The sequence below is a fragment of the Rhincodon typus genome, chromosome 31, assembly GCF_021869965.1.
Source record: "Rhincodon typus isolate 14 chromosome 31, sRhiTyp1.1, whole genome shotgun sequence".
NCBI classification, from domain to species: Eukaryota; Metazoa; Chordata; class Chondrichthyes; order Orectolobiformes; family Rhincodontidae; genus Rhincodon; species Rhincodon typus.
In genome coordinates, this window is record NC_063362.1 from 4,851,012 (window position 1) to 4,863,212 (window position 12,201).

Sequence of the window (12,201 nt, forward strand, 5' to 3'; positions counted from 1 at the left end):
ACATCAAAGGCTGAGTTGGTTCTGGAATGAGGGCATGGGTGGGGCTCACTGGAGCCTGTTAGGCAGGTCTCGCAAAGGTGGGGATTCTTGAGGGAGGGGGAGGGAGTCTTTCAGGACCAAAAGAGAGCCCAAACCAGGAACGGGACCCCACTAATCTTCCAAGCACACAAGGAAGCGTTTTTTTCCTGGGCAGCTTCCATATATGGCATGGGAACACCACTACTAGGGGAATATCTATGGAAGTGTGATGAGGCCCTTTAGTAACCTTCCAACAGAAGGGCCACTCTCACCTTTTCTTATCCCTGACTGAATCAAAGGAATTTTGGAAGGCACCAAGTACTGCACCACTGCCTTCCCTACAATTCTACAGCCCCTAAGCACTTTCCCTATTCTCTCCGCACCCTTCCCTCCCACCCGACGCACGATGTGCAATACCAAATCTGTACCATTTTTCATAAGACCTTAAGAAATAGGAACAGGAGTAAGCCATTCAGCCTGCTCTGCCATTCAATAACTGATCCAACATTCCCCCTAATCCTCGATTTCCCTACTGGTCAAGAACCTATCTCAGCTTTAAATATACACAAGGTCTTTACCCCCACAGCTCTGTGACAAGGAGTTCCAAAGGCACTCAACCCTCAACAGAAGAATTCTTCATCTCAGTTTTAAATTGCCCCCCCACCTCCCAGCCCCCCACCTTTATTCTGAGACTGTGCCCTCTGGTCCTAGATTCTCCCACAAAGGGATATATCCTCTCAGCATTTACCCAGCCAACCCCCTTAAAATCCTACATGTTTCAATGAGATCACCTCACATTCTTCTCAACTCCTGAGAGTACAGTCTCAATCTGTGTAACCATTGCTCATATGACCCTCCAAACCAGGGATCATCCTAGTGAACCCTCTCTGAACGGCCTCCACCATCCTTAAATAAGGGAATCAAACCGCTCACAGTACTCCAGACGTGGTCTCACCAACACCTTGTACAGTTGCAGTAAGACTTCCCTACTCACACACTCCAACCCCCTTGAAATATGGGCCAACATTCCATTCACCTTCCCGATTACCTGCTGCAGCTGTGTGCTAGCTTTCGGAGTTCAGGCACAAGTCCCCCTTGCAAGTCCCTTTGTACTGCAGCTTTCTGCAACTGAATGACTTCCAACTGTATTGGTGGCGAGAGCCAAACAAAAAACTGTGGCACATGGTACTTCAAATGTCAACTTTGCACAAACTGTGCATACCTTGACCACTACTTTGAAAAACTGAAATGCATTATTGAGAAATGGATGCCCCATGCCAAATGGGAAATGCCCTTTTCCAATCCTGGGAAGGTTAAAGAGGGTACTAGTTCAGCGCATCTAACCATCTATCACACCTCACCCCCTGGAGTATGCTCGAATATTTTAGGGAGTTAGGGAGCAATTGCTTGGAGTTTTCAGAGATTGGCCAGGCACTTCCATATTCCCCCAGAAAGTTAGATCAGCAACAACTGAGGAGGGCCGTGTAGAAGGCTTCACCATCTGAGAGATAGCATGAACGTGTAGGAGTACTTCCTTGTTTGTTCTTCCACCTGACAGCTGGATAGAACACCAGTACTTATTTGGTCAAATACCTTTGGTACATATGAACACAAGGAATAGGAGCAGGCCATTCCACTCCTCATGCCTGCCCCACCATTCAACAAGCTCATGTTTGATCTACCCCAGGCATCAACTCCTCTTTCATACCAGATCAGCATAACCATCAACTGCCTAAAACTTCAAAAACCTATCTCCACTTTAAATCCTGTCAGTGATCTGGCTTCCACAACACTCTAGGGCAGAGAATTCAAGACTTGCACTGCTCTCTGGGGGGGGGAAGAAATTTCTTCACATATCAGCTTTAAATGAATTCCCCTTATTCTGAACTCTAACCCTAGTTCAAGATTCCCCAAACTAATGGAAACATCTGAGATAACAAGGTGTAGAGCTGGATGAACACAGCAGACCAAGCAGCATCAGAGCAGGAAAGCTGATGTTTCGGGTCTAGACCCTTCTTCAGAAAACTGAGTCAAGTCCCCTGAGATTCACGTGTGTCAATAAGATCATCTCTCATTCTAAATTCCAATGAATAAAGACCCATTCTTGGTAAGTCTGCCCCCTCCATCCTGGCAATGAACCTAATGAGTATCGACGGACCAGCCTCCAATGCCAGTATGTTCTCTTAAATACAGAGACCAAAATTGTACAGAGAACTCCAAGTGCAGCCTCACTAACTGCCTCAATCATTGGAACATGACTTCACTCTTTATAAATTCCAGCCCCCTAGCAATAAAGGCCAAAATTCAATTTGCCTCCTTTAATACTTATCACAGATTTCAGTGTGAAGATGTCAGATCTTGAGGAATAAAAACAATGGTTGCAATCATTTCAGCCAAGGCCAGTGAACAATTCATGTGAATGCAGCTAGATGATGATTGCCATCAATCTCTCAGACTGGCCTGGCTGAATAATGTGCTGCCTATCTCACTCACTCAGCAGGATCTGACCATCTGCCAAACTTGTCTAACGTTCTACTGATGACTGAAGAGAAAGTTGACAAGACTCATTATTGTATTGCTTTGAATGCTCAGAACTTTGGCTACAGTCACTTAATAGACTAGAATCATAGAATCCCTACAGTGTAGGCTGAATGGCCTGCTTCCATTGAGTTCACACTGACCCTCTTAACAGCATCCCACCCAGACCCACCCTGTCACCCTATCCCTGTAACTCTGCAATTCCCTGGACAATCCCACCCAGCCTGCATATCCTGGACACCATGGGCGATTTAGCATGGCCAACTCACTTAACCTCCACATCTTTGGACTGTGAGGAGTAACTGGAGCACCCGGAGGAAACCCACGCAGACACGGAGAGAACGTGCAAGCTCCACACAGACAGTCGCCCGAGGGTGAAATCAAACCTAGGTCGCTGGTGCTGTGAGACAGCAGTGCCTCTACTTAATGTTTTGTTGAAAGACCAATGAACTCCAAGAACACAGTAATGATAAAATTTAGCAAGACATTCTCAGAACAGAAAAAGAATGAGTGCAAATCAAAAACACCGGAAGGTGGTGTGATCAAACATCTTGAACCAACTGTGACACACCTCTTCTCTTCCTGCTCCACCCTCCTCCTCCATTTTTAGGTGGGTCCTTTGATCTCACTTCGTCGAAAATGACAAGCAAGTGTATTACAGGTCATATTATATCACCAGCTGCAAGGACACATTTTGAAATGATCCCAATGGATTTTAACAGGAACTTGGATTCACTTAAATGTTTACTTAAAGCCTTTCATGTTTTAATCAGGGATCTTCCTGATAACCTGAAGAAAATCATGGTTAACCAATGTACATCACCTTCTTCTTCCTCTTCTTCCTCCTCTTCCTCAGTTGTTTCTGCAGCTAGTGAACGGGTTTCCACTTGTTTCTGTAAAGCTTCGAGCTTACTTTCATAGTCCTGGCAATAAAGACAGAAGACGTGTACAAGAAAGGACAAGAGCAGACAGCCAGTAAGGTTCCACAAGTCAAAGACTTTGCAGTGGCAGGGGTTCTAAACGTTCAACTGATTATTGCTTTTAATACAGGAATAGCATATCTTGCTGCAAAATCCAAGACCTGACTTGCATCATAAACTAAAACATATGTGCTTTCCTTCAATTAATAGCCTAAAAAGACTGAGCTAATTAACAGTCAGATAAAGGATCCTAGTTTTTCCTTCGGTACAATTAGATGCATATAAAGCATGAATAAATTGAATCAGAAATGTTTGATTATATTTGAAGTTTTTAACATCATCAAATATCTATAAAATGGTGGGGAGACGCACCCCACCTCCCCACCTCATTTCTGGGTTTAGGCTTCATAAACAGATGCCCAAATGGAAATCCACGAGTGGAAGGTTAGTACCCCTCTAAGCAAAAATGCAGTAAGATATAAGAGATTAACCAAAAAATAAATACAGCATAGGTTAGCACATTTAAGACTACAGATCACTCAGATGAATACATTTCTCCTTAATGCATTACAAAAATACTCTCAAAGGAAATGAAAGATGGATGTGGTGGATTTACATCACAATAGTATGAGTTTCAAACATTGGCATCCTTTCAGAATTATAATAGGGAATGGCAGTGACATTAATAAAGCCTCATTACTATAAGCAATTGAGGCAGAAGTCCTGAATCATACTGGGGGCTAGTGAAAACTAATGCTAATTTTCACTGCTACTTTATCCCGTTAATTAACTTGCAGAGTTAATTACTAATTACAGACTATGGTAATTTTAGTACTTTTGCAAATTAAAAGTTGTAATAGCTCACAGACAAGAATAAATGTATTAAGTATTAGAGAATCACGTCTGTTTGAAATCTGAGGTCATTTCAATGCTACAGTTTTCAAAATCCAAATGAACTTTTCTTGGAAAAGAAGTTCCGATGTTGACACAATTAGTTGTTCCATTAAATTGAAGGACTGATTTTAACAGGCTTGCTACAGTTTAAAAAGAAACTTGCAACAACTCTTCACATTATGTTGATGTTCCACATATACACAAATTCAAAGCTCATATCCCAAGGGAGTAGAAAGCAAATTACCTTCAAACATTACCTTGTGAAGATGCTCTATTTACCAGACAGCCTCTAGAAGGCAGTCATTCATTCACAGAGATAGTAATTGTGTTTGTTTTCAAAATACCAAAAACACAGTCATGAAATCACAGGCATAAAGAGTTCACTTTATGCTCGAAGTTCCAGTGTTCAAACTTCGATGCCCGCATGGTGAAACCTATCTGCAAATTAGGTTTCTTTCCAGCATTCACGTCGCATTGCTGTACATTGTCCACAAGTATTGGCTCTAGAAAACGATGAGAAATGAGAAAAGGAGTATGCCATTTGGCCTTTCCAGCCTGCTCTGCCATTCAATACGATCTGACAATCCTCATGCTCACTTTTCTGCCCCTTCTCCACAACCCTCGATTCTCCTACTGAAGAAGGATACATCTCAGCTTTAAATATACGCAAGTATCTAACCCATCAGTGGCAAGAAGTTCCAGAGACTCTCAACCCTCAGAAGACATTCCTCCTCATTTCAGACTTAACTTGACCTCCTTTATTCTGAGACTATGCCCTCTGGTCCTAGACTCTCCCATAAGGGAAGCATCCTCTCAGCCATTTACTCTGTTAAGCCCCTTAAGAATCCTACGTTTCGATTAGATCACTCTCATTCTCTCAAATCCCAGTGAGTAGAGACCCAACCTGTTTAACCTATGCTCAAGACAATCCCACCACACAAGAGATCATTCTCACAAACCTTCTCCAAACTGCCTCCAACTAAATAATATCTTTCCTTAAACAAGGGGACAAAAATATTCAGAGTACTCTAGCTACTCAGTCTACCTCCACATCTGCTGACGCTAACTGGTTCAACTTCTCTACTTCTGTGCTCTCAGACTGCACATTCAATATTCCAACACTGATGTATCAGAATATCCTCCCTCTGAACAACTCAGATCAGTTATTATGTGCAGTCTCAATTAAAACGTTCACATCTCCCTCCCCCCCCTACTCAGGCACCCGCTGACACAATGTGTGAAACTTCAACAAGTTTAATTGTAGAACTGAGCTTCAAAACAGACGATGTACCCATTAGGTAAAAAAAGTAGCATCTTTGTAACACAGCCTGCCTCCATCGCAGGTCTATCAACTACTAACTCCCCAACTCCAAATTCAATTTCCAGCTTCCTTCTTAAAATCCATCACACGTGCCAAGCACAGTTTAACTAAAGAAATTAAAGCTAAATTGGAAATTCTGTGAGCCAAACAAATACAGAAGATGGTAGAAATACATGAACAGTTGTTTGGTAGAACAACTTCGAGTCATACAGCACGGAAAGAGACCCTTCTGTCCAACAAGTCTGTGCCAACCATAATCCCATAAACTAAACTAGTCCCACCTGCCTACGTTTGTCCCATATCCCTCCAAACTTTTCTTATTCATGTACTTCTCCAAGCGTCTTTTAAATGCTGTAGCCTTATCGATCACATTATCTGGAAGTTCATTCCACATACAAACCATTCTCTGTGTAGAAAAGCTGTTTATTGCTGAAAAGAAAAGCTGTTTTGTGGAAGACTTTTATCCTGCTTTAAGCAGGATGATCACCATTTCCTCATTATCACTGAGGTACCTATTGTGCACCTACTCCACACAAACAAATGGCAGAAGAGGTTATAAACAGTTATTTTTAGAGAAGGAAAGATGGGAGAATATTTGAATGGAACTTCATAAGGATGGACTGGGGTGGCTCAATTCCCTGGACTCTCTTGCATTGCCCACATCAAGGTGACAGCTCAGCACCATCTTCTGAAATCTAATTAGGGATGGTCCATAAATGATGGCTTTGGTAGTGAGCCTCACATCCCACAAATTACTAAAATACAGCCCCAAAGGGTTGGAGTCAAGAGCACCACACCATCATTTCAACCCCAGCAACCCATCACAAAACCACAATGACTAAATTTAAACAACGGGATTGCAGGTTCTGCAACTTGTATTTATTTGAACTTGAGCTTGAGCTTTAATAGACTGGGGAGATGCTGAGAAGGATCCATCAACATCATGGGCTGGTAATAGGGCTGAATATATTCAGGAATCCCAACTTTGTGCAGATTATCAATCCACTCTTCAAATCTATTTTGAGAGAGTTAGAATCCAGTAAGCTCATCACACCATATACTCTATTTAGTTTCTTAAAATCTCTTCTGATGTTCAGAATTAATTTTGCTAGTTTGTGCTGAATACAGATTTGAATGGACGGTTGAAGACACTACAGAAGCTGCATGTTGTCCAAGCTTATGTGAGCGACACCATAAGGTACCATTTTATCAAGGGACTAGACAGGGCATTCAGCACAAAACAAGGCCATTCAACCCTACCAGTACATTCCAGTGTTTACATTCTATTTCAACTTCACTCCACTCTTTCCTCATCTAAATCTGGTACAGTATTGCAACCATCCATTCCCCGAACCCTCATTTGCTTGTGTAGCTGCCACTTAAATAAATCAACTATCCAGGTCACTTCAACCACTTCCTAAGGCAGTGGATTACACATTTTCACCAGTCACTGGGTAACAAAACAGCTTCTGAATTCCCCATTGGATTTCCAGTTGACTGTCTCATATTGAATGGCTTCTAAATTCTGCTCTTCCCTGTAGAAGGAAGCATCCTCTCTGCATTCACTCTGTCAAAAGCTTTCAAGATTTTGACTAGCCAAAGTAAGCTTCACCTCTGTCTTTTTTTTAAAGACAGGGTTCAAAACAGATTTACAAAGATGTTGCCAGGGCTGGAGGGTTTCAGAGGCTGAATAGGCTGGGGCTATTTTCCCTGGAGCACCCGAGACTGAGGGGTGACCTTGTAGAGGTTCATAAAATCACGAGGGCCGTGGATAGGGTGAATAGACAAGGTCTTTTCCCCAGGGTAGGGATGTCCAAAATGAGGAGGAAAGACTTAGTGACCCAAAGGGCAGCTTTCTCATGCAGAGGGTCGTGCATGTATGGAATGAGGAAGTGGTGGAGACTGCTACAATTACAACATTTAAAAGGCATCTGGATGGGTACATGAATAGGAAGGATTTAGAGGGATATGGGCCAAATGCTGGCAAGTGGGACTAGATTTATTTAGGATATCTGGTCAGTATGGACGAATTGGACCGAAGGGTTTGTTGCCCTGCTGTACATCTCTATGGCCCTATCAGGAGAAATAGAGTCAGTCTGTCAATCATTTCTTGATACATGTACACAAGGCATTTTTGGTATCATCTTTGTAAACCTCTCCAGTTACTGCACATCGTGTAGTTTCAATCATTATCACACATACAGTACTGTAAGGAGGTCCAACTAATGTCCCATACTGGTTAGTGCAACGGCCCTTCACTTCAAGCAGGTTAAAGCAGACTCACTCGACTGATTCCAGAGATGAGGGGTTTACAGGGACTGGGCAGTTTAGGCTTATACTTGCACTTAGAAGAATGAGAGGATATTTAATTGAGGTATATAAGATGCTAAAGGGGACTGACAACGTTGATAGAGAGTGGATGTTTCCTCATGTGGGGCAATCTAGAACAAGAGGACATAGTTTTAGGATAAGGGGTGGCAGATTTGATACAGAGATGGGGAGAAATTACTTCTCTCTCAGAGTCATGTACCTATGGAAGTTACTCTCCCGAGTGCATTGCATGCTGGCACATTGAGTAAATTTAAGGAGAAGATAAACAGATTTTTAATTAGCTAAAAAGGTAATGGAGAGTGGGCAGGAAAATGGAGTGGAGGCCAAGATGAGATCAGCCATGATCGTTTTAAAATGGCAGAGCAGGCTAGAGGGGCTGAATGGCCTGCTCTAGCTCCTGGTTCTTATTTCAATTCTATTTTATTAGAAATGAAACTCAAGTATTAGGTTTGCATTCTTTATGGTCATGCTAAACTGTGACGCAACTTTTCAGGATTTGGTATATTTGGAGTCAGAGATCATTTTGTTCTTCTAACTCACGTCGATTCGAACCTTCCAGATATCAAGTGAACACTGCATGGTCTTGTCAAACTACCACCTCAATTTATTGGCTTTGAACTTCATTTGCCAAATGTAGGTTGTTTAATTTCTGTATTGTAAGAACCATTATAAAGATGGGAATATTTAAATATTGGCATTTAGGATACTGATACCACCACCATTACAATAAAATGGGAACACCACTAGGGACTGTTTTAATTGTCATGAAAGCTATAGTTTTAAAATGTGCATATTTGTAATAATTCCAGCTCTACATTACAACACTAGAAACTTAAATAGCTTGCTACAGGACTAGTTTTAATATTTTTTAGGGATGTAGAAATTGCTGCAAGCTTAATCTTAGTTTTGTTCTTTTCCCGATATGAACAGTATTGCAGTTTCCACACCTTTGTGCAACCCACACTTGGTATTTTCTTTTTATTTTGCTACAAATTAAAAAGTTAGAGGAAGCAAAAAGGAATCCTGTTATTAAAATACTATCAAAATCTCACACACTATATGGTTCAGATATCCTGTCAGTACAGGGTCAGGTTTCAAATTCATAGCTTCTTTCGAAAGGTACGCAAGGACTTCTTACATTTAAGATTTTACTTTGAGCAGAATTAATTTTCACTCATGCGATTGGATGCCATGTAGCCATTGTTTTTGTGTCAGCATTCAATCTACTTCCTCGTTACAGTCAGTGAAAATTTTTCTTTATTTGAGCAATGCTTAAGTTGTTTGGAGATGAATTATTCAACTGAATCAACTTGGAGTGTATGCTTGTAGCAAATCAGTAAACTGAATGAAAATTTCTGAATAATACCGTAATATAGGCATGATGGCCAAAATCACAAGAACAACTTGGACTGGGGCTATTTCAGTGCTGCTGCTGGGCAGAAACGGATTTGGAATAATTTGAAGATTGAACTAGAGGCAAGAACACTGCTATGTGGTTCTCTATCATTCCTTTTTTTAAAAAATTCATTCATGGGATGACAGCATCGCTGGCTAGGCCATCATTTATTGCCAAACCCTAATTGCCCAGAGGGCAGTTAAGAATCAACCACATTGCTGTGGGTCTGGAGTCACATGTAGGCTAGACCAGGTAAGGATGGCAGTTTCCTTCCTTAAAGGGCATTGATGAACCAGGTGGGTTTGTCTGACAATCAGCAATGGACATCATTTAGACTCTTAATTCCAGACATTTATTGACTTCAAATTCCACCATCTGTCGTGGTAACTTTTGAACCCGAGTCCCCAAAACATTACCTGGGTCTTTGGATTAACAGTCCACTGACAATACCACTTGGCAATTACCTCCCCAATTTACACAGCAATTTCTTGACTTGAACCCCTTTCCCAACATCCAGGGACAGAGCCATAAATTTTCTAATGTATGTCCAAAGGTAAAAGAGACGTAAAGCTGGTTTTTCACTATCTTCCTGACAAAACGTAGAAACCTCTCTGCCAACAGGAGCACCCTGAATGTTAAAATTTAGTTCTGGGAAATCCTTGCACATATAATCAATTTGGCAAGACAGAGTGACAAAGCATTTTTTTTTTCCTAACACTAACATCAACAATTATTTTCGGAAATTTACTGATGATTAGCACTTTCCAAATGTAACCAAGGTGGCCAACCAGTAAATGAAATCCTTCACAAGTTAAAAAAACTTCCAGTAATGAAAAAAAAAATCTAACATTTCTTAATTATTTATCAGGCCTTACAGAATACTGAGACCTGAATACAGTGGATGTGGAAAATATGTTCATTTAGAACTGAGATGAGGAGGAATTTCTTCAGCCAGAAGCTGGTGAATCTGTGGAATGCATTGCAGCAGAAAGCTGTGGAGGACAAGTCATTAAGTGTATTTAAGACTGAGATGAACACGTTCTTAACTGGTAAGGGGACCGAGGGCCATGGAGAGAAGGCAGGAGAATGGGGTTGAGAAACATACCAGACAAGGTTGAATAGTGGAGCAGACTTGATGGCCTAATTCTGTTCCTATATATTGAGCATAAGACCATAAGATAATGCCTAAAATTAATCTGAAGCATGGGTGTGGGAGTGAGGGGGATTTCCAACATACCTGGCAAGATTAAAGGCGATTTATTGAGAAAAGCCAACAGAAACCTGAGGGCTTGGCTCTTTATTTGACTGAAACTGTTACAACTTCTCAAAAGATTTGAACTGGGCACTGACTTACAGTACAACAGCCAGAAAAGGCAAAAAAGTGAAACTAATTACACAGACATCAGTCAGACCACAGTTATTACAAATCCGAAGTTGTGAAAGTCACAAATTTATAAAACTAGCCTTACATGAAACAAGTTTGGACATACTTGGATGTTATTGTTTACTAATTGTTGAGGCTCAATGATAAAAAAAATGATTTAACAGATGTCCACAAAGACCCATTTTAAAAGCACACAATAAATCATCCACAGGAAGGTAAAGTGTCCCAGAGTTGTAGGTGATTTGCTTCCATTTTTTTCAGCTCAAGAAACAGACTAGCACCATTTCCTTAAAATCATTCTGCAGCGTTTTTCAACGCTTGTTAATTCAACTACAGCCAAATCAAAAGAAATAAAATCAGTAGAATGTATCAAGAGCAACATATTGAAAAATGTAACAGTAATGATGAAAAATAGGATGCCGTTTGAGTGAGATTAATGAAACACTATACTGGAAAGGCACTGGTCAGTCTGTAGTTTGAGGCACTGTGGCACTTAACTTACTACAAAATTTAACGTCTTTGCAAACAACCAGAATACACATGCATAGATGAATCAAAGTACATCAAGTTTTTAAGGCAGGTTAATTAAATGAAACTGCACTATCCCAAATGGTTAATATCTAACTATGTAGCACACTAGGCAATGCTTGTAAACTAAAATCAAAAACTATACATTTCAGAAGCTGGTCAGTTTATATCAATGCATCCGTGAAATTGTCAATACACCACGCGTGATAATTTTCCTTTACTGACTGTAAGATATTGCAAAACTCCCGGAGAAACGGTTTTTGAGAGAACAGTTCGTCTGCAGATCACAATCCTTATTTAAATTCATATTCATTACTCAGCACTCAATTAATCGGAAGTTAAATATTTAAATCAGATCCAATGATGCAGAAATATAAATTTCCCAAGAGAAAGGTTTGGGCTTCCATTGAAAAAAAATACATGACTAAGTTTTAAAGGTACCCTAGGGATTAAAACGATAATTCAAAGCTTCCAGAGTTTCAAAGGCTAAATGATGTTCAAACTCAATGAACTGAGGGAGAAGCTGCAGTGTATATTTTCTTTTTAAAAAGCATCTAATTATTATGTAAAATTGAGGAAATTATTATATGCTGATAAAAAAATTAAATTAAATTGAGGGCACTCCCACTATGGACTAAGTAACCCTGCGCATCACTTCAATCAAGACAAATCAAAATTAATTAACTCCTTTCCCTTACAGAGTACCCATTATGTGGGTTGTTCACAATCCTAATTCCAAGTATTAAGCAAAAGAACATAATTATCAAAACTATACTGCCATTAAAGTGGATGCAAAAAATGAATTTTAAAAAATCCCAAGCTTTAAAACACTCAATCAAGAAGTTCACACGCAAACTACAAATCTTTGATA

General features: G+C 40.4%; 1 protein-coding gene across 1 annotated transcript in view; it reads right to left on the reverse strand.

The window, feature by feature from the left end:
• kif1b (kinesin family member 1B) overlaps positions 1–12,201 on the reverse strand; it is a 150,464-nt gene that overhangs the window by 79,586 nt on the left and 58,677 nt on the right. Inside the window, exon 21 of the mRNA XM_048614861.1 lies at positions 3,380–3,479. Within this exon, the coding sequence (XP_048470818.1) occupies positions 3,380–3,479 (100 nt within the window). The remainder of the gene's footprint in view (positions 1–3,379; positions 3,480–12,201) is intronic.